Source organism: Pseudopipra pipra, chromosome 6 (genome assembly GCF_036250125.1).
Source record: "Pseudopipra pipra isolate bDixPip1 chromosome 6, bDixPip1.hap1, whole genome shotgun sequence".
Classification (NCBI taxonomy): Eukaryota; Metazoa; Chordata; class Aves; order Passeriformes; family Pipridae; genus Pseudopipra; species Pseudopipra pipra.
In genome coordinates this window covers 11,538,735-11,563,129 of record NC_087554.1, presented here as the reverse complement: position 1 = coordinate 11,563,129, position 24,395 = coordinate 11,538,735, and the positions used below count along the sequence as shown (strand labels likewise).

The window sequence follows — 24,395 nt, the reverse complement described above, 5'->3', positions numbered from 1 at the left end:
GAACTTAAAATGAAAAACTTTCAACAATCTCCTATATATAACTTGAAAAGTTAGGAATAAATTCTCCTTCAATAAACCCCATGTAAAAAAACATACATGTCAATAAATCACTAAGATTTACTCTTGCCCTTTCAGTTTTAAATTTTATTTTACTGAAAACGCCAGATTTTTTTTCTTCCATGTGTGGAATGGACTACGAATAGATGCATTTCCTTAAAAGAAAAAAAAAATCCTTAAATTTATCTCCCTGGTTCCTCTTCTGTTGCAGGTTTACAGAAGCATAAAGAAAGGTTACAACAAATACAATTGTAAGAATATCCACTTCCTGTAATTAGCAACTACAAGCAATTAGCATAACTGTGCCTTTCAAAAGATCTGCTAAGTAACCTCTTTGCAATATTTGCATGGTAGAGACAGCAGTTGACTCTGCAGAAGCTCCAGAACTATGGAGACTGATCACCTTCTTTGTATCCACAGCGTGTTTGTGCACACACAAACCAATCTGGACAAAGTTCTACACAGTGAACTGTCCTGAGTGCGACAGAGAATTCTATTTTGGAAGTCCTTCCTTGTCAGTATTGTCTCTTCAACTCCTGGGCTAAAAGGCTTCTGAGACCACAAACAGGGAGATGTTGAATGTGTATCTCGTGATCCAGATGCTGCCTCTGTCAAGTGTTCAGACTTGTGAGTGCAACAAGTTGCACATGGCCAGTTGTTCAATATTTGGAATAAACTTTTTGGTTCATGGTCTTGTTGGACATATCAGCTTTTTTGGCACATAACTGGAAGTCATAAAACAGCGCACAATCAGAAGTGCCATTTTTATTGTTCTGCTGGTTTTTCATTGACCTCTTATACAGCTTGATTTCTTTAGTGCATATTTGCAGCACAGCTAATTTCAGGACTGGCACTCGAAGCAATCACCATTTAATGTTCAGTGATGTAACTGATACACAGGTTCATCTCTCACAATTCTTAAAACTACTGGAATCCGATCCACTCTTAACAGAAGAGCATCACATTGTACCATGAAAATTCTGAATTAAGCCACTCAATAACTTCTCTGTTTCAGCTTTACATCCTGAAGAGCACTGTCTAGTTTTTGATTGAAAAATATCTCTAGAACAAACAAATTTGGGCTTATCATTATAAACTAAGTGAGAATCAATCTTCCCCAGCAATTTACGATGCTAAATATGGTCTGAGTTCAAACATTTTTTGGATACCAACACATTCTCAGTGGATTTATGATTAAAGAGAGGTCTTTCGCATCAGCAATAGCACTAAATTAACAACTTGTTTTAAAAGAAAGTTCTCTTTGCTTTTTAAACTTAGAAGAATATTTTTGTAACCTTTATACGACCTCTTCAGAGTTTTCCAAATGTTCTTTCCATCGCTATCTTTTATTACTATAATCTAATTCACAAATAACATTTAAACTCTATAAAACCTGACCCACATATCTTTAGAATATAATATGGCTAATTTCCCTGTTATATGGCAGTTTCTCACAGTTGTGTATATGGATAGTTTGGCATCTACCCCAGGAAGAAATGCAGAAGAACACTGTTGCTGTATTCCTGATGTACTTGTGGCCTCCAGTTACCTGATAGGAAAGTTCTCTGTACTATGCTGAACAATCCCTGATATGACCCCTGCTGACAGACTGTTCTTTCTTTGTATTTGTGAAGTTACAAGTGCTAAGAAGTCAAAGGGAGTTTTACAAGAGATTATTTTTTTTAATTGGGCATTGTTCCTGTGTTTGATCGATTAGGATTGGAAGGAATAGACCAAAGGAAATTTGAGGAATGTGCCAGAATAAAGCTAACTTTCTTTTAAAAGCAAGTCTATCCTCAAGGACTCACATCCATTCAGAAACTTCCTGCATTAAGACTTTGCTAAAAATCATCGATTCAGGGGAATTCGGGGTCCAACAGCATATCCCAATTTTCCAAGCATTGCAATATCAGGCTCCATAAACCCAGGTTTAATACAAGGTAAAGTCTTCAAAGAGTTTTCAAAATAAAAAGCTGCATGCTGATGTGTATCTGGATATATATGTGGCTTGAAACAATGGCTCCAGAAAGTGAATAATGCCCTTGTCATTTTCCTGCACCATCAATTAAGATGATAACCAAATGTTAGGACTGTTAATTATTTATAATCAACGAACAAACCTTTAAGAGAAGACAGATGTTAAATCACTCTAAATAACTACATCAGCTATCATGATAGTGGGATCATTTTTCATCTGCTGATGAAGAAAGGACAAAACCTAAGCAGCCTAAATGAGCCCAAACAAAAAAAAGACAAAATCAAGCATCTATTTCAAGAACCAAAATATTTTGAAGAATCTAAATTTACCAGTTTGGTTCTAGTAAACATGAATAAAATAAGAACAATCATGGAAATATTTTCTGAGAAATTTGGGCCAAGTTGTTCAGTTTATACTTGTGTATCTGCCTCCCACTTGCTTAAAAATCAACAAGTGTCAGATTCTATTCTGATCTGTCTGGAAATCTGTGTCTCTGTTATTTTACCACACACCTAGAGAGGTCAAGAAAGCAAGATTCAACATTTGCCCAAAAGAAAATAACAGTTTCTTACAGAAGGCAACCTAAAATTTTATTTTTTAAAACAGACAGGGAAAAAATGAATCCATGACTAGTTAGTAACTACAACTGAAGCACACTCCCAGAAAAGTGTTCATTCAGAACAATATGAACTTTGCAGGAAGTCTCATTAATTCACAGAAAAACCATAATTTCTCAAGCTCAACCAGTCAGTTTTACTACACACCTGTTTTGACATCATGATCCTTTTAATACAGCATATCTGTAAGGTAACAACTTAAATAAAAAGTAAAATTCATGAGCATAAGAGAACTTAGTTCTGTTCTGTGTAACACATGTACTTACATTTAAAAGGCTGGTGATGGCATCAGGTTGTATTTTTTTAACATCATCATAACATGGCCATACTATTTTCCTCTTAGTCTGAGAGAGTGAACCATCTGTTTGGTCCGTTTCCTCTGAAACACTGCACTTTGCAGGTACCATGGTCCAGTCATAAGAAGGACCTGTAGCCAAAATCTCTTCTACATAATAATCCCACTTTTTGAGGCTGGACATATTTACATTTGGTTTCAGTGCCTATTTGAAACAAAGGGTTATTATAATGACAGAAAGGGAGCCTTTGAATTACAGACTTAGAATATCATAAATGCATTTTTTAGATTATTCTAAATTGGACAGCATATTGCACTGGGTGAGTAGTGCTGCAGTTTGCTAATCTGCTAATTGGCTCAGTCACATCAAAACCTAAAATTAATAGGTTTGGGAATATGCCCAAGCTTTGGGAATATACCACTCAATTTTATCCTTTATTAAACCAGGTGCCTTCCAAGAACTCTAATTCAGCACGTGTAGTTAGCACCCTCACAGTCTTTGTGCCTCCTGTTAAAGACATAAAAGGAGCCCAATAGCAATCACCCTTCAGTTTTTCTCAGCAGAAAATCCAAGACACTCTATCATCAGAGAAAGGAGATAGGCTGTGTAATGGAGGTGGACGTGCCACTTGGAAAACACACAGTAATATAAAGTAGGCAGCCAGAGACTTAGGGTCTTTCAGAGCAGTTTAAAACAGATTGTTGTATTAAAAATGTGGGGTTTTCTTTTCTGTCAAAAAATAGGGTAAGAATTTCAGTTTGCATGCACCTTACTCGAAAGGAATGACTGATTCAGGTGAATGGGCAATTTTGAAGTCTGAAGACTGATGCTCAGTCATAATGACTGATTCTGTTATTAGGACTAATTCTGCAACTGTGACACCATTTCATATGAGGAAAAATGTTTTCTTCATAAAAAAGAGAAAGAAAATACTACCAAAGTACTGAAAGCTACTCCTGACTGCTTACAGCAAAATGGATAGAGCATACAGTGAACAAGCACCCAGCAAGCTTCAAACTCATCAGTAATGGTCCTACAGAGAAAATGGATGTTTCTCTAAAACAGAGAGAACTGAAGCACTTTCTATCCACTCTATCTACTGACTGACATCATCCTGTTTTCTCCCTGTTCCCTCTTGCACCACCACGTTATTAGGTGAGTATAAATGTCATGTGTGGGCTGAAAGCGGCCGCACTGTTGACTGCAATAAAGATCTGATGCAGATTCAAGACACCTTAAGGAAAATAATCTTATTTTTTCTTCTTTTTAAATAAGTTTGGTCTATATAGCAGATTTGAGTGCAAAGTATGTTAAGATAAAATGTGGTGAACAACTGGAGGAAAAAGGAAAACCAACGAACACCAACAAAAACATCAGTGGTGCCACGGCCTCAGAGGCAGTGGAGATGTCCTGTCATTATGTTTTCTGGTGGACAGACACACAAACATATGATTTATTAGGGTGAATCACACTGCCAAAGCAGGAGAGAGTGGCACTGTGGGACAGTGGATGGTAAGGACACCTTAAATCAGCCTTGTCTCCAGAACTACATTAAGAACAGCACCTTTTTCTCGCAGCTCTTGAGATATCTTGACTTCTTACCTGGCTATTGCAGAATTCTACAATGGTGAGTGTACTATGAATTTTATGTAACTACTCAAGACACAGTCCAATCTAGTGGGCATACAATATCACATGAGACAGCAATACAGATAATGTGATTCAATCAGATTGTTATGAAAAGTGTCCCATTATGACTCTAAGCTCAGTTCCCCTTAACTGTGGTTTGGACTATGCAATTTTTTTTTTTTAACAATATGTGTAAACTTTAAGACAATTTTAAAATAATTCATATAATTAATGAAATCAAACAATGATCCTTATTTAGATCACCATAAATGCACGTTCCAGAATTTGGCCCTTTAAATGATATTTCCATGACTAAGATGACTGAGATTATCAGTCTATGAGACATTGATGAGTCAGTCAAGTAGGGTCAGTTTTGTCCACCGAATGCTTAATTCAGATCAGAACAATTAAGATATCAAAATATACTCAAGGAATCACTCAGGATAATAAAACACTTGTACTTAAAAAAAATCATACCTCCATCTCAGCAGGGGCATAGAGGTAATTGAAGAAAATAGGGCTCCTTTTATGCATCTTTTCAATACATTCCCAAATACAAATTCCTTTTTTGGCATGTTTATCTCCTTTATCTTCAAACAGTGTCCCTAGGGAAAATAAGAGTAGCAAAAAGATAACTTTATGATACCACATAACAAATGCTAAAGCACAGCCTAAAGGAATTTCAGAGAGTAAAGGTACAGTCAAATCTACTATTAAAGGCCATGTGACAAGAAATCGTATTTGATGAAACAACTGCTGTGATTTGCAACTGCAACTATTCAGTATGGTTATATCTATAAGCCTGTTACAAAATTTACTGAGATACTTGAGTGTGTTTCTGAATGTCCCTCTCTGTCTGCAGCTCTGCTGGCTCAGCAGAGCACCAACTCCACAATCCATACTGGAAGGAACCATAGGAGGTCATTGACTCCAACTCCTTGCTTTTGTTAAAATGAAGGTAAATAATAGAAATTAACTTCTTTGTCGAAATAAAATGGTTGCTCAAATCTAGTCTGTCCCCAGGTACAACAGGTTCTAAGAAAAGCATTACAATTGACCAGCTGACCACGAGAACCAGCCCACAAAGCAAAGGAATTCAGAGCAGGTGTTTAGTGAACAAGTTCCAAGAACAGCCTTGACTGTGGTTGTGTAGGCTTATTAAGAAGGTAGGTAAGGCCTTGGAACCAGTAAGGTTACACAGGACAGATGGAGTAAAAAAGAAAATACCAAAAGAGAAACACTGAAGAGAATGCAAGAGAAAGAAGCGAGAGATAATAGATGGAAAGGCTTTTCTTTCTCCAAACTTCATGCACACTCTGAAGGATTCCCAAGGACTCTGTTTCTGTTAAAAGAAGGTATTTAGTAGGGGAAACAGAACTATGTGGATAAATTGCTAAAAACCACTCAGGCAAGGCACTAATTTCTTTCACTTTCTCTTAGTCCCATCAGTGGCACAGCTCAGGAATCACTGATGCAGAAAATTCTACATGTTCTTCTCCTCCATTTTGCTTTTTATACCTGAAATGCAATTCATTACATCATCACCATGAAACTACTGGACCACCTTAAACCAGGCAAAGTTTTGTAAACCAAACAGAGGAGAAAAATACCAAAAACTACAAAAGCAATATGCAAGAAACAAACATCACACATACCATGTTCTAGTCTTTCATAGTCTGAATCCAGAAGAAATGTTTTAAATCGATTTGATATGTGATGAAAAGCCAGAAACTTCAGATAATATTGATTGAACTCAAACTCTGTCGGGTATTGGTTATGAATCTAAAAAAATTAAAAAAAGAAAAAAAAGGAAAAAATGTATATTGAGGTATAATACAAATAGATATGTAAGAAATAATAAAGTGAAATGACGGCAAAATAATTCCACTGTGAATGCTGAAAAAGAATGGATCCATAAGCATTTTGTCTAAAAATATTTTAAAGCTAAATAAATTCATGTATTGTCTATGCTGCAGAAACATTTCAGAACAGAGTGTACTGTATAATAAGCAGTATTATACTCTGTACAAACCCCAGAATTCTTCAAAGGAATCAAACTGGATATAAATCTTCTGTGATGACTCTTGAGACACCATGTAACTTCACAGGCAAAGATGCTACTCCTTGGATATGGCTGGAAATGAAGCTTTAATTGGAAGGTTTTGCAGTGGATTTCTTGCTATTGCTCACAACCCCACATAGCAGACATGTACAGAGACAATGCTGCAAATGATATTCCATCTACCACTCCTGAAACAGCTAATTTCTCAAGGACTTTCTAGTCTACACATATTTCATCCCTTTCAAAATTTGACCCAAAATATTACAATATGAAAAACCTCTCACACTGAGCAGGTGCCTTGCCATTATTCTTTTAAAACAGTGAAATGTATGTAACACCTTAAATGGTTATCCTTATTAGGCTGGGTATCTATCCAATTCAGTGAATGTCTCCAACAGGAGTCAGGAGCAAATACTTAAGAAAACTATACAAGATCATCAGAGTACAGCACTGTGGGATAGCTGATTCTTCACAATTGCTTCCTCTTTAACATTATCCTAAAGACCCTGGTGTAAGATTTTACACATGAAGTTTAATATTCATGGCAAAAGTTTTTAGCACTAGTTATTCATACTTGATATCCACATAAAATGAACGATTCTAAAAATATTGATGAGATATTGCTCAGAGAAATTCCATGTTAATTTAAAATTTAAAAATTACTCTTCAAATAACTTTATGACTCATGATCATTATTTTCAGAATTAAACATGGTAATTAACTGAAAATTCCTAAGTACAGTGGAAATATGTACAACTTGCAATTGAAAAAGAAATTGCTGCTTGAATTTCACAGTTCAGATATGTCCCACTGTGCTTTATTTAGCTTCACATCAAACCTGTAAAATACCTTTAGTTCTGCAAGCTTATCCTGCCTTATCTTTTTCATTTCCACCACTCATTTTCCCAATCCATGTTTTCTATTTAGTCTCTACTTATCAGTTACTCAGTGGAGAAATGGGGCTTTTTTCAGTACTTATGGGACTTGTACTAGACTACTTGAAGCTCCTTATGTTTAGATTTTGTCTTATACCAACTGAAAAAACACCAACCAGCTAAATAAAGGGAAAAGAAGTGTTTAGCAAGGAAAGGTTATCTACCAAACAGTGACAGGACCTAAAAACACATCCACAGCATTTCAGTCAGAGAATTTGTTGCTCTCATATCTCACTATTAGCTTGAGGCTAGGCATTGCAAATGCTAAAATACTTTAAGACGTCTCAGTTCAATATAACCACACTGATTTTATCCCCACTTCTCTCCTCATACAAATGACTACATTCCTGCACTGATTTGTAAGAACAAAGTTAAGCAGAATTTTTTCTGTAATAAACTCAAGGCTCCAACTTCATAAACTAAGCAACATCGTAGTTCTCTTTATAAAAAAACCCCATTTTTTTCTGCCACATATTAAATTAAAATATAATTCAAGTACACTGATTCTGTTCAAAAATTACTATTGGGCAAAAATTCAAAAAAGCTCTGCATGTGTGTGCATCTGGACACACACATACAAGTACTTCAGTACACATTTTCTCCTTGTGTTAGGGGAAGTTTTCTTTAATATACTGTAAGAAGGAAAGGTGATATTCTGCTAGTTTACATGATTTATACAGGGTCTAATTTCTACTTTCTTAATTTCTACTTATGGTCCAATCATTATTTTAATACATACAAGAATTACAAGAATAAGCTGCTTGTGAAATCCTGCCATGGATCTAAGTGTTGTGGGTGATCTCCTTTATGAGATTTTTGGAACTAGAAGCAATTAGAAGTTACTATAATACAATTTACTTTTTAAGAGAAAACAACGATATGGCATTTCTTTGATAAAAGTTAATAATATAGTCATTGATGTTGTCTGTGTTTTAATGTTTGTGGCTGATTTCAGAACACTTGGAGATTGGGAAAGATTCCACAGTTAGGTGAAGTGAATACTGTTACTACTGATTTGTTTAGCTGCAGTGCAGTTAAACTAAGATATTAGGGATAAAAGCTGCTGATAAAATGAAGCTCCAGCATCAGACATGATAAATTAGAAATTTAACATAGGAGAAAATAATTGTGTTAATTTAAGCAATTAAAAACAACTACAAAAGAGATACTTTTATTACTTGTCAGCAAAACAGCCACTTAGATTGAGGTTAAATATAGCTGATTTTTCTCTGATAATCCTTTGGTGGCATTTCAGTTAATTCGTTGATTTTAAGGGATATGCTCAAATTTTACATGTAAACTACAAGCAATGTTTTACACTTTATAATTTCAACACTTACCACCTAGAAAGATAAGTCTACAGGGACAAAGTAACTGCATTAGTTTTTAAAATGCTTAATCTCCATAATATATGAACATTTTAAACCTGATTAGACCTACAGGTGTTTCTAATATTATGATTAAAGAAACTCAATATTTTAGAATTCTTTTTAAAATCACTGTTCCCACAGAAGTATTTTCCAAATGTATTTAATAACCTTGCACATTTATCAGCCTTCTTTAGTTTTCCAAAACTTCTATCAGCCTTAGTTTTCTAAAATATTCTGTTTTTTCTAAATTCCATTATATATCAATATTTTCTTAGTATAAATGAGAAATACAGTACTCCAAACATCCTGTGCTAGTAATCACTACTAGGCTACTCCTGCAAACACTGGAATATCTGAATATATCTACCATGGGAGTAGCACACTCACCTCCTCTTACACAGGGTGCTGTAACAGAGCTCCTTATTGAGCTTAAGAGAAGTCAGATCTAGAAAATCATCCTGTTTTAATTATATTTAATAAATTACCAAATAGACACAGAAGAAAAATAAGAAAAGCTTCCTCACTGACATCACTTGCATAAACTCAGTCTCCTTAGAAGCAGGGAAAGTATGTGCCAGATGCTGCTATTGTGAAAGACTGATTTTGCATTAATAATTCAGCTGACACCTGGAGATATTGGCATAAACAATGACTTTTTATAAGATGATGCAGTTCTAATTTAGGAATCACTGCTTCAGTTGTTTTCTCTGTATCTTTAGTTTAACCCATGACATTAATGCATGTAATGGCTCTGCGGTAACTTTCTGACTGTACCTCCTATATGGAGGTACACTAATGGTTAAAAATATTTTGAAAGGACCAAACATCTATTTCCAGTTAATAGGCAATTTTAAAAAACTGATCATAATATATTCAGGGTCAAATTGCAATCTAGCTGGATTCTGTAGTTGTCTAACAAGTTGCATAGAAACCAATGAAGCTTAAAAATTTTCAAGTACAAATGTTTACTAAATTTATTTTTTACAGTAAATTCCTAGGAAATTTCCATTAATTTGACTCCAAAATAATTCCCCTAGAATTTACAACCATACTGTTACAATTTGGTATGTCAATAGTATGCCATCATGAGTTAGAAGACTAATCTTCATAAATTTGGTTCTAGAAAACTTACTCAGAATTGCATTCTCAATGGGATTCTAAGTCATTTATCTTACCGATTTTTTTCTAATAGCAAACTAGTATAAATTATCTATATTACACTGATTATGCAATAAAGCTCTGTTCCCATGCCATGTCTTGGATAAAGACAACACTGGGTAAAAAGATTATAACCCCTACACAGCCCTACCTTTCCTCACACAAAGTTACTGCCTCCTTCAGACTGAGCTGCTGAACTGCATCTAATGGTCTTTTCTACCAAATCTTTTCTATCATTTTGGCTGGAAAAGGCAGGCAGGGTCACGTGAAGCCCTCAGCTAACAGATTGGAGGGGTGCTGACTCCACCGGAGCAGCAGTAATGAACAGCTCCAGATGGGCTGCAGGAGGTAATCCTCCTGCTGACACTGCTGCAGCCAGGGCATGTGGACACAGCCCAAACTCACAGACCAGGAAATACAGACCTTTCTGTAAAATGTGTCTGTTAATAACCTGTACCCTTTATAATGCCTTGGAAGGATAGAGAAGAGTCAGATATCTGTGACGTGCATCAAAGCTGCTGTCTGAGATGAACTACAAAGGCAATGCTCTTCCGTTTCCCTGACACGTTCACATTTCAAGCAGTAGTATCTTAGGCACCTTGCAGCCTGAGGCAAAATCATACCTGACAGTTGTTAACATCAGGGATTTATCCCACTTTACATTTCATCCTAACTTTTAAAGGTGGGATGATTATAACTCACTATCACATGATCCTAGAGCTGTAGACTGAGTTAAACATAACTTAAAAGAAACCCCAAGAGTTCTGCCATGAAGAAAACATGGTAAATTCTATTTCATGACAATAAACCAAAATCATTGAATTTAAATTTTAATTTTGTTCTGGATAACCCATTTGTTTCAAAGTTTGTGTGATCTCTGGACTCAAGAAAAAAACACCATAGAGGTATGCGTGGATAATTTCCTTGCTTTTCTTTATGCCAACTTTCTAAGATTTATTACAGTAGAACTGGAGCAAAGTGTTTCCAGGGTCAGAAAGAGGATGTAGGCATCAACAAATGGTTGATGGAGAGATGCTGGAGTGATTCACTCTGAAATTATACGACTGCTTAAAATCAAATGTAAGTTCACTCCATTCCACTAATAGACAGAGCTATCCAATCAGGTAATTTATATCCACAACGTCTAAAATATTGGCATATACACATTTCTTTATGTATCCTTCTTGTAAATAAAGTTAGATAGAGGTTGACTTACCTGATGCACACAGTCTAAGAACTGTAAGAAAACAGGAGCAAATCCACTACCCTGACAATTGAGACTCAGATTACTACGTTGACTGAATTTATGACCAAAAGAGAGCCATTCTTTTTCCACCAGCATTCGGAAGCCTTCAAGTGTCCTATAGAAGGGATCACTGAGTAACTGCACCAGAGATACCACCTGGATCACAAGACAGGATATATTGTGTTAAGAGTGACAGAAGTTAGGAGAACCCTTTAGTAAATGAATATAAACATTCCATAATCTATCATTCAAGAAAACAAAAGCTTTCATATAAACTCAATGGCAAGTATTTTATCACAAACATTAAGGATTTTTATAAAGCAAGTCAAATAATATCTCATATGAAAAAGCTTCAATTAAACTGAGGCTTTACGATATCAGTAAAAGTCAAACCTAAGCAACTACAGACTGGGGAAGTCATCACAATGATTACTACATTTAATGACATTTGAAATAAAACCACTTCTATCATAAACAGTTTTAAGGCAGAATCTGCTACCTCAGCAAAGAAAGCATTAAAGAATTGGTCCTGAGCTTGACTTTAGATTTCCTGCAGCACTGCCATGCTATGGTGATTACCAGCCAACTTCAGTCTGTCTTTATAAGCAGCATCTCAGGAGACTTGAAAATACAGCACAGACTGCTTCCACTTCCAGCTATGCACGTCCTGTTCTCTATTCTTTACTGTTTGACAGTGATTCTAATAATTACGTTAACATTCTTTTGTGGGTTTGTTTACCTGGTATGAGGATGCTGGCTGCACATGAGGTTTTTATTTACAGACTTATTGATATCTGTGTTTATCTTCTGAATTATGAAACAACTGCATGGACACAATGCCTTTACAAAATGAGGCACCGGGTCTTCACTCACTTAATTTATAGTTTGTGGTGATCTGTCCTTGCAGCAGGTGCTAAAGTCACTTTGGCACAAATTTAGTTTTCTCCCTGTGTGTGGTCTCCTAACTCCATTTATGGAGTGAATGGAAGAGAATGAATTTCTTCTGTGTTTAGAGTGTAGTATGTTTAAAAAGAACAGTTGTGGCAACTTTTAGCTTTCATTCTTACATATGGTCAGGTGCAGGAATGCCGACTTTGTATCTAAGCCTTAGAATTGTTAAGTACATCTGGACCTTTGGAACAAATTCATTTTAAGGAACTATTTCATGGTGTAAATTGCAAATGAATGCAAGGATTCATGCATTCTAGTTTCGTCTCTGTTGCCACAACACAAATTTATCAATGTTATAGCAAATTATCTGTCACTTGTGTAAAATAGTAATGCTTGGTGTTTTTTCTTAATATTTAGCTATTTCAAGGTTTTAATAGCATCTTACTTGTGCAGTTATATCCCAGCCATCTTCCAAACAAACCATAACAGAAGAACCATTTTCCAGGAGTTCAGAGATGATCACACCCAGTTGCATTATCCTGTGAAGCTATAAAGCATTATGAATGAATAATGTACTCAAGTATAAGATAAATTTCTAGGTAATATCAATAACTAGAATATTTTAGCACTTAATATTTAAAAAGGTGTTCTGAGATTAACATACAGCACAGAGAAACACGTTGATGCAACCGATTAGACAACAATAAAATGTAGCTGTCTAAGAATTTCCATCTGAACTACAATAAAACTAGGGAAATTTTTGAAGATAGGAACTTAAACTATTAAAGCCAATGAGTAGTGTAATAAAATAGCCGTCATAAAAAGGAGAATGGCTGACAGATTTACTGTAGAGAAATTCCATCCTGGGCTTAACACTAAAATAATTTCCTGTGAAATGTTAAGGTTCCATAAAGTCACTAAGTATTTTGATGGAGAACCTATGTAAGATATTTACAAGATAATATTTTTAATGCTTAGTTCTCATGGAAGTTGGAAATTAATGAATTGAAGAATAATAACATTACTTATAATCAAACCACAAATGCAAAAATAGACCCAGAAACAGTTCAGATAGTTGGGCAGACAGGCTAAAACATATGGAAAGAGGACACATTAATTATTTGAACTTGATACTCATTATGCAGTGATGCTAAAATTCCTTGAGCAGGTGAGTTAGTTAATTTCTCTGGAAGAGTTATTGACTTGACTGATGCCATTTCAAATGCGATAGGTATAAGCAGGGTGAAAAAATTCAGGTGAATCTGAGCAACTTTATCTTACAGTGAGACTTCACATTGTTTTTACTAAAAGGAAAAACTATATGATGTTTCCACTGTTTTTGTCGTACTATGACAGCACCCTTGTAAACAATGAGATAATATAACACATAAACAATTCAGTTTTTTACAGTATTTCTCTTTGTGGAGCACTGAATATAACCAACCAATAGAAGCAGTAGGAAAAATGAAAGCCAGAAAGGAGGAAGAAAACAGTATAGGAGGACAAATAAGAGATGGCAAGAAACATCTAAGACCATTTATGCAAGGAAAAAGTAAGTTCAGAAAGGATAGAAGGCACAGGAAAGTGAAAAGAAAATTAAACTGAAGAAAATAAGAGGAAAAATGTTCAACCAAACAAATAGCTAAACACTAGAAAATTCATCATTGTTTCGGGCAGTCTGATTTTTTCCTCTTAAAAAAACACCAGTCTGATGAATATTACCATGGAAATTGTGATGGAAAAACCTTGACTCCTCTGAGTGTTCTAACAGCCATTAATTAGGAAAAAAAACCCTAAACAAAGTTTCCTTCAATTTGTTATAGAAAACCACTGAAAAAAGCACCACTTTTACAACCACAAGCAGCTAGTTTATTGTTCTATACTTTCTCAGGCAGTAGAATAGAAGAAAGGCTGGTTTTTCCCATTCTTAATGAAGAAACTTATATGCAATCTGGTTATACAGATTCAGTCTTAAAAATGCAAACCACACATTTTTATAATTTGCATTCAGAACACAGGGCAGTATTTCAAATTTCTTCTTATGTATTCACATTCTTATAAAGAGAGAGTTAGTCCTTACAGTGTTAAAATCAATAACGTTAAACTTCTATTGCCCAGAAGAGGAAAGTATAATACAATAAAAACACATTTCCTAAATGACAGATCTGTGTTCTTTCATGGGAATAGTAGAAAATGTGCCAGATCATAAATTAACTTTATCACATAAGTCACATATGACATGATTTAAAGCAGAGAGATGTGGTTTAAATGTCACACAGCTAGTGTGTGACATTATGATCTAGTCCTGAGCAAAGAGTGACACACTCAACACAAAGAGTGATCCTCTGAAACATGCCAAAAGGGAGTAACTCCAGTGTTATCTCCCCTCAGTCTCTGTGCTGCTATAGGGACATGTTTATTTCCTCAAAGTGACATTCAGTTTGTTTATCTACACTTATCAACTCGCTCAACTCCACTGCACCTGAAAATGATCACACAACGAGGGAGTCACGTCCTCATGCTCTTCCCACTTTTCCCCTTTGTGAAAAACGTTGGCCAGGCACAGCCATGACCAGCTCCTTGCTCTCTATGGAGTGGCCACACCTCAGGGAAGAAGTTAAGCCACTTGTTGCACTACAGCACATTTCAATCAGGAGTGCATTTTCAAATGTGGAATTACTGAAATGACTGTGTTACTCACATGTATTTCCTCTCTAGGAAATTAGCATAAAAAATTCTGTTTTGTATGATTAATTGCATTTGAGAAGAATATATACAGCAGCAGATTCCAAACACAACAAGCAACTGTTAAAAAACATTCACTATAATTAAAATGGTTTTAGATTTACAAAGAGCTGGCTTTCCCATATCCTTCTTCATTTGAATCTTGCAAAGTGTGTTCCAGTCTTGCCTTTGTTTGGTTAATATTTATGTAAGGGAAGATGGCATAGGGAAATAAAGATACAGATTCAAAGAGATCAGATTAACACACATACAAATCCTCTCTTCTCAACAAGCACTTCCCCATATCCCACAACAGGCAACAGATGTTTGCTTTATTTGTTAACTTGTGCATATCGAAATTCAGGGTGGGAACACATATGAAGAGTAGAATATTGGTTTTAAAATAAAAAAGCTTATTTATTGTTCTACATTTTTTTCCCTGATTTTTAAAATACATAAAATAAGAAAAACCAGTTAAAACCAAGACCATAAATTTATATAGACAGAAAAACCAGTGATCTCTTCTTGTGTATGTGTTCCATGCTACAAAACATAAATTATGCTATAAAAAATGCCTCCCAGATTAGTCAATGTTATGATTGTATTAAAATAATAATACTTAGGTAATGACAGAATTGATAGTATGTGAAGTAATTGAAATGAGCAAAGAAGAACAGCTGGTTAGAACACAATAGTTCTCTGTCAGAAGAGCCTGAAATTTATTTTGTGTGAGCAGTACTGCATATAGATTATCAGAAGTATCTGTCATATAAATTACCTGTGGGAACCACTCTGACTCCCCAAGTGCTTTAAGGAATGTTGCCTCAGAATCAGTAGGAATTGTGCTGGGAACACAAGCTCTCATCAGCTTTTTAAAGCTTGCCTTTGTCTGTCGGATGTCACTGAATTCAACAGGAACAAATTCACAATTCAAAGCAAAATCAAGTTTGAACCCCTGTATGAAAAGGACAACAGCAGATGTAATTTAAAAGGGAAGCATATTTTTCACTGACAGACTCCTTAAATCCCAAAGTGTTGTCTGCTTTATTGCTAAATAATTTAATTCCTAATTCACCTGCCCAGGATAATAAAAATCCTTACACCACTTGAAAAATGTACCATAACAAAGTACTCTTCTACTACTCACAACTGCAGAATGAACTGCACAGCAGTCATATTTTTAATAATAAATTTTAGTAGTAATACTAGTGAAAAACTAGAGTTGAGTGACAAATCTGTTGAGTTCTTTATACACAACATAATGTGTTTCCTTTAGCATTTTTAAAGCAAATTAGCAATAAACAAATAAAAATTAAAATAACTATGGATGACATACCAACAGTGCAGGACAGATTCTGGGAGTTCAATAAAGCAGAAAACCCCTCAAACCCAAAAAGATCCATCACAACTACAAACCAGCTGACTCATCTAAGCAGTCACTGTACACTGAGACAGTTGTTTGTCTGAAGTACCTAGTTCAGCACAGAATAGCAGGCAGAGAATACCAGACAGTTTTCCTAGCAGAATTCCTCTTGTTTCATTTAACTTACTACATTTAGAGAACCAGTAATAATAGAGAAGGACCAAATTAGGAAAATAATTTAGTTAACTGAAAAAAAAATCCAAAACAATGGACTATGATGAAAAGGATAATATGGAGAACATTAAGAGGAAAAACAATTCTCATGTATGAAGCACCACTGAAGATGTTAATGCCAAACTTTTTGAGTTTTCTTCAGAAATTGCTCTTTCATTGAATTCAACTTGGCCTGCAAATAATTTTCATTAAGCTCCTTCGTAGGATGCCAAGTGAAAATGTGGTAAAGCGAAAGCCCAGGTTTAATTCTGTTTGTATTTTGTCATGGTTCAAATCCAAATTTAATAACTCACCTAGCAAACTTGCATTCTTAGAATGTAAGTTGTAATAATGTATGACAAAAGCAATGAGAAAAGTAGCACCATTTCCTTAAAACGTTGTACACTTCTGTTTGTATCATCAATTTATGTGACATGATATTTAGCAGAATAAAGCAGGTTTTTATAGGAGTATACATCAGTAATGCACGCCCTTCACAAAGCTAAAAATTTCCAAGTTAGCAGGATGTTAGCAAAAACTAGGAAAGTACTTCACAATCAAAAATCAACAAGATTTCTTTATACTAAAACAAAACTTGAATGAATTTATAGAATAAATACAAATCATTAATAGAAGGTTTAAAACACTTAATCACTATTCAATTTTATTCTTACATTTGCTAACACAATACACTCTTCTTTAGAAATGCCCAAAGGTGACTAATCTTCTGCAAAACTGTGTTATTAAACAAAACAAACAAACAGAAAGTGAAAACCCCATGAGCTCTAAACCAGCAAGGAAATAATTCAGCACTATATAATGATCCTTGACGTTTCCAAATTATATACATCCTACTGTACTTCAGAATAATTCATGCTGATTTTGCCCAATGCTTGTTGCTTGTACATCCAACAGTCAGCTCTTTCAATATTTTGCATAATAATACACACCTGTATGGTAATAGATTAAAAATGTTTTAATCTATACCAAGCACTAACATATTATCCTCAACTGTTTGTGACTGCTGATACATTAACCAGCTTCCGTTGTTTGCACAAGTGGCCTAAAGGGTCACGTCAAAGCAGCAGACTGAAGTACAACTTTAGATTCATGATTGAACTCTTCATCAATCATTCATTAAGAAATCAAATAAATAGAAATGTGAATAGTTGTTATTATTGGATTATGGCAATTCAATTCTGTGTAATTGATGCATTATTCTGGCACAGCATGATTCCTCCACCTCCCAAAAGAACAAAATTTCAGAAAGAATTGATTACTGATGTATTTTCCTACTACCAGTAACTGTTTCTGAAGGTTATGTATTTCAAAAAATATGTATTATTTTATGTATGTTCACATTTTGATTGAGAAAGTAGAAAACAACTGATTTATCAATCTTCGAATGCAGAGGCTTAAAAAAAAAATCTGCAATCGTTTTCGGAAACAAGCAAAACTACCAAAAATTCATGTAGAGGATACCTGTTTCTTAAACAACTGCATATAAAATATTAAAATCTATCCAAAAAGGTGTATGAAACTGCAGACATCATGGTTCTCTTCATGTAATCAAATCAGGATGCTCAGAGTTCTATTCTCATCAATTTGGCTTAATGTGAGTTTAAGTGTTGCCCACAGTAACGAAGGTTTCCTCCTCTGGTAATCGCTTTCCTGATTTACAACATTCCATTTCCTTCATAGCGTATTTCAACACATCAGGAAAAATAAAACTGCACTTTAAATCACCAAATAAGCCTGTTTTCCTATTTCCCCAAATAGCAATCACTGAGATGATGACTCAGCTGAACATCAGACAAGCAGTCAGCAGATTCAGAGTACAGTAGTATGTATTTGGGTGTAATTAAGTGTGGCTCTGAAAGAAAGGACTTGTAAATGCAGAGCTCTAGCACTTCCCTTGGAATATGAATGGCATCTGGAAGGGGCAGCAAGCTCCACTGCTGCTGCACCAGCCCCACTCCATCTGCCTACAGTCCCATTGTTCAGCTTGATCCCAGCAGTGACAGAGCAGAGCCCAACTGTGCTGCCCTTGCTCCTTGCAAAGCCAAGGCAGGACAGCAGTCGAGACAGTGAAGACACAGTGACTTCTGAATATGAAGGCTTTTCTGGATGCTCTGTTGCATAGCAAGGCATTTCTTTCCTAGCCATGCTTTTCCCAGTTTGAATGCTCTTACCTTGTACCAAAGCTATTCCATTCCTCTCCAGTCATCTGCTGCCCATCGTTGCATCTCTTACTTCAACTATACATTAATATTTGACCAGAAGTGACAAATGCACAGAACTTTTGTGGGTTTGAGCCTGATCTTTAACTGCTCTTCAAGATAATGTAGTATATTTTATGTTAACCTTGTTGTATTACATGATCACAGAGCTTGATTTTCACCACCCTAGCCCCCACTAAGTTATACAGCATTAATTGCTATTCTGCATATAGAAATACTTCTCATAAGACTTTAGACCATTAGGAGAGTTATCCATCTGCCTTATCTAGAGTATTATTTCCTGTTTTGTAACATTAGAGTTATTAAACTCAAGCCAAATAAAAACTATGTTAACATAAAATAAAAAAAAAATTGCCATTACCCGTAATTGAGATTTTTCTCCAAATATATAGAGGGCTGCTTGTCTTCTCAAAAGCTGACTTTGCAGAAAACTGCTGCTACTATAGGAAGGAGTGTTATCTTTCCCTGCAAGTCTTGCACCAACATCAATGAATGGAGTCTGAGTGTTGATAAATCGGTTGCTTGAACGAAGACTCGCCCATACACCTTCATAAAGATGAGAAATATTTAAAAACCTCTTTGTGTGAGGCACTGAAGATCATAATTATTAAGGCATATGCTTAACATAATTTAGAAAGTAGAGTGCTTAAACATGTCACGTGCACCCCTCACAGGACATAATTAACAGCACATACTGGAAAGAAATATTTTCATAACAAAACTTGTCGAAACCATCCTACTGCATTATCATGTAACCTAAAATACTAATCAAGCTCTGCACCAGCACTTTCTATTGTAGAGAAAATAGTTGCTATGATATCACTAATACAATGATAAAATGAATCAGACCTTGCAAATAACATCTATTTAAGTGTACAGAAATGAAATTACTAGTGTTCTTTTCAGAAAGTGGGACAAAAGTTTGAAGTACTTCCTTGTCGGGTATATTATTTTGGAAGTCTAACTATTAAGAATATTACATAATTGCTTTCTTCAAAAATGGAAATAATATCACTTAAAATTCCCAATTACCTAGAATTCTTATGTTCTTTTCACCCTACACAGTGTACTAGTATCAACCATATCATACTCTAATGAAAACGTATGTGAGGATGATCAGTTCAAATATTACATTTCAGGATAAAGTATTCCATATTGACTCTTGAAATGCCACGACTAAAATGCAGAATGCCACAAATTTTAGTTTCTAATTGTCCTTTCTAATGGACAACTAGAAATCAAAATGAATTTAAGAAAGTTCTTTTAATCACATTGTAGCAGATGGGACAGTGGTACAGCTGTGTGAGCAGAGAGAAGGATGCCTAAAAGATCACAGCCCTACACTTCAAATCACTGCTCTGGCAGCAGGGCATGGTACAGAAATACCAAAATTAGCAACAACATGAGCTTGAAACAGTGCAGTGTGATGTGGAAATGTGGAACCATGGACTCGCATCTGAAAGCGGCACAGCAATATTTGAATGGCTTCACATCAACCTCTCAGCAGCACTTTTAGTTTGCATACTGTGCCTTGCTGCTGCAGCTGTACTGTCATTTCCAGAGGAGGAAATTTCTACAGCACACAGACATGCTCTGATCTGATCATGCTTAAGTAAGTTTTGTGATTTTATCATGATAAAGCAGCAATAAATCAGATTGCCAAGGCCTGTTTAGCACTAGCAGCAGAAAATACAAGTAGTAAATACTTTTCTGTTTCTTGTGCCTAAGTTAACAACCATGATTTTGTGACATTGTGTGTCCACTGTGAGGTAGCTGAAAGGTACTGGGTTTTCAGAATATAATCAGCACTACTTGAAAAATCAAATTCCTTAAAGTATACTAAATTTGGTGTTCAAATAGCAGTGTGAAATTCTTTAACCTGATATGCACTAATCAGGTTATTACAAGAGACTCTTGTCCACAAATCTGCAAAGAAAGATATCGAAAAGAGGCACCAGAAATATCTCATAGTAGTAGAAATTTAGATACTATAGGACCAACACCCCATACTCTTCAGGAAAATCTAATAATATGCATAGTTAACATTTCTTGCATAGGAGAAAAAGCTGCAGATAACAGTAAATTCCACTGAGATAGCTCAACCAGCAAAATAATTTTATTCTATTTTTTAGAAGCAGGATTACATTTCTATTGAAAAAATAATTCTGTACAGTAATCCTCAACAGGGACTTGTCTGTAGAGTTTAGCTTGTCTGCTTGTCTGGCTACTAGCCTGAGAGGTGAGCAAAGGAATCGGAGTAACTGGGAATGGCTGGCAGGAGCTCATGAATCAGGAACAGTTCTAAACAGCTCCCACTTCACAGCCAGCCAGTTTTATAAACACCTCACCTAGTAAAGTAGCATTTAGTATAAACTTCTATTCCACGTCTCAACTACTGCAGATGAAATAATAAAGACTTTAGCAAGCAGAATTCACAGCAAACATTGAATAAGAGAAGTTAACTTCTCGTTCATTTGGTATGAAAAATGCTAGCTCCAACACAGACTGCTGTCCCCAAGACGACATACACAGAAATACACAGTGACACTTGGGAGCATTTCACACAAGCAGCCATCATTAGCACCTGCAGCACACCAAAAGCAACAAAACTGGTTACAAATACATGCAGATGAACATGTTTACCAGAGATGGATAGCATGGATTAAAAGGAACAACTATGTTTCCATCCTAATTTTGCCTAGTAGCTTATTTTTTGTTAGCAGTATCTAGCATTCATTATTTAGCATATACTGCATTATTATGACTTTCTGATGTGACAGAAATCAATTTTTCCCTGTTCACTAACCTTGATAATAATTATGGAAAGAGACTAATTGATTACATAACAGTATTTCTTAGCTATTTTATTAAAGCAGTAGGAATACTAAATACTCTTTTCCAGAATTAATTTTTTGTTGTTTAAAATTTTCACACCGAAATTTCTATGTATCACTCTGTGTTAGATCAGTGTCACTGCATCATACATTCAATGGCCAAAAAATTCCAAAACAAAACAAAATCACAACACTGAGCTAAAAAATTAAAAATGTTGTTAATGCAGAACCAAAGTTGTCTGTCAGTATCACTTTAGAATGTATTAGGATATTGTAGCAGCTATGAAGATGGTAGAAAAGAATGTGCTTTTAGGACACAGAATACAGTACCTTGATGGACTCTTTCCTTAGTTGCTGATTTGGAATTTGAATGAGTGAAACATTTATCTCTGTACCCAAGCACTGGCAGATAACAGTTAAGACAGAAGGAGGAGGAATGGAATGCACATTGCAGCGAAACACATTGCAGGAGAAAAGAAAAGGGTTACTTATTAATTTCCAAAGGTCTAGTATATATTGCATTTCTTTAAAGTACACGATTTATCAGACAGCACAAATCTTAGTCATCACAAGACAAAACATTAATCAAGCCACAAAATCAATATAAAATGGGAAGGAGGCATTCATTTATCAAAAAGGAATAATTTTCATTCTCATTGCAATAGCTTCAAACATGTAGCACAGCCATCATATGCTTTTCCATAATTATAATACCAAAGGAAATGCAGCAATTAAATCATTCTTATTGAAAGCTTCTACCCAGTTGAAAGTTAGCTTAATTAAAAATCCCAAACTTAACGCCTTTTAAAAAAAACCTGTTTTAATCTAGGTGCATTAAGTGCATAATTTGTTGGACCTCAAAATCAAAGCAGAGTGAAAGACATTTGTTCTACGCACCTCCAAACATTTTTAGAGGACCATGTACAAGTATATAATTTAGAAAACATGTAATATCTACCACACAAAGAGATTTCCTCTCCCCTTGCAAAACTTCTCATTTGCTGTGGGAGCCTGATATGTTTATCAGTGCATGTATCTTTGGCTCAAAAACCACATCAACACAACCAAGTTATTTTAAATCAAATATTCTGTTGAAACATACTCAAAATGTTAATATCACCTGCTATTAATTCTCTGAGCTGGGTCTGTATTTATTAATTATAAATATCCTAGTATTTTTTCAATAACAGCAAATCATACTCAAAAAACTTTTTATTCTACTAAATTACACAACAATGCCAGGTAAGAAGTGATGCTCTGTAGAGCCACACTATATTTATGAAGTAATATAAGAAGAAAAACTATGGATTTTGAGTGAACTTGCAATTCTTATGAAAGATATCACCCAAGGTATTGCCAAAAAAAAGTCCAAGAATGAAATATAATGAAATATAATATTATGAAATATAAGTATTTGAACAAATATTTCAGATCAAAACCAACCTGACTGGGCTTTGGGCAGATACTTTGTTACAGTGTTCCAGATAAAGTAAAAAACCACATTGACACAGACACAAATATTCAGAACAATTGATGAGTATTCAGAACAATGATGATTTCAAAAAATGTGAAATACTCCTCAAGCACTGGAATGTATCTTTTAACTTAAATTTTAAAATAACGTGTATTAAAAATACATTGTCTATAGCACAAAAAACAGAAAATGAAGTTTTCAGCTGGTGTATCATAGCTGAACCTGGCTTTTGAGCCCTGGTATGTGTGATAATTTAAACAAGGAAAGAAAGAGTGATCCAGAATCCAAACCACAAAAGTACTGCTATTGTATTTTGTACAGTGTAATACATAATCCATGGCTGCTTGCTACTTCACATATGAAATATAACTAGCTATGAAAAAGTAGTAAGAAACTTTGCAATAACGAATTTGAGAACAATTTTAAAGATTTCATATACTTTGTGTATTTTACAAGTTCTTTTAAAAGAATTGTGTCAACTAATCTAAAAAACCTAGTGTTTACTTCTCTGCAGGGAGATACTCCCTCTCTCTGTTCCCTCTTACCCTGTCAGCTTCTCACCTTCACTAGGGCTCCCACTGTACTTGTCAAACATTCTTATGTTTCAGCAAAGTCCTCACGTATCCTGCTGAACTGTGAATAGACACCTTTCAGATATAGAGAGCAGGTGTGGCATCAATCCAGCAAGACACAAGATAACTTCTCTGCCCTCTTCCTGATTACTGCTCAAATTTAGCCAAGAGACTTTAAAGTCCAGCAAAACAACACGCCTGTGACCTAATACTGCCTTGAGGCTCCTTTTTTCTTTGCTGAGTAGCAACAAACTCATCCTATCACACTTAGCACAAACTCTAATCCTAGAAACCAGCAATAGTTATTTCAGTAATCCTTTTATCTTCAAAAGACAACTTCCATGCAGTCAACCAGCAAGCTTTCCTTTACTTATCTGGAGCACCTCCTCTGCCCCTCAGCACCACTTCACTGTTGGCACTTTTGTCCCAGCACAAGGGGATGGAATCCAACCAAACATCTGCTGTCAGCTACCCAGCATTTTCACTATTTCAGTACTAAGTCGGGCTGGGCACAGCCATCACTTTATCTTAAGAACTGCAGGCACTTTCTCCCCTGCTCTCTTTGGTCCCTAATCATTTTACCTAGCCAGCTAAAATCACTTTGTTTTTTCATCTCCAACTACAATACAACACAGTAACAAGACAGTGAGCAGGGAACATACACAAAACTTTTATAAATGAAATATGGATATACTATGATTAATGAAGATGCACAGAATTTTCTGGGTTTTGGTGA

The 24,395-nt window shown here is 35.3% G+C and overlaps 1 protein-coding gene across 6 annotated transcripts in view; it reads right to left on the bottom strand.

Annotated features, from left to right (window-relative positions):
- Nucleotides 1–24,395, bottom strand: part of SBF2 (SET binding factor 2) — a 254,951-nt gene that overhangs the window by 8,995 nt on the left and 221,561 nt on the right. For 3 of the 6 annotated variants that reach the window (XM_064657336.1, XM_064657335.1, XM_064657340.1), the window contains 8 exons: nt 21,944–22,015; nt 19,141–19,325; nt 15,742–15,918; nt 12,685–12,786; nt 11,319–11,504; nt 6,233–6,359; nt 5,055–5,182; nt 2,919–3,152 (listed from right to left, as the gene is read on the bottom strand). In XM_064657336.1, the coding sequence (XP_064513406.1) occupies nt 2,919–3,152; nt 5,055–5,182; nt 6,233–6,359; nt 11,319–11,504; nt 12,685–12,786; nt 15,742–15,918; nt 19,141–19,325; nt 21,944–22,015 (1,211 nt within the window). The remainder of the gene's footprint in view (nt 1–2,918; nt 3,153–5,054; nt 5,183–6,232; nt 6,360–11,318; nt 11,505–12,684; nt 12,787–15,741; nt 15,919–19,140; nt 19,326–21,943; nt 22,016–24,395) is intronic. The other 3 variants (XM_064657337.1, XM_064657341.1, XM_064657338.1) reach the window with 1 other exon arrangement.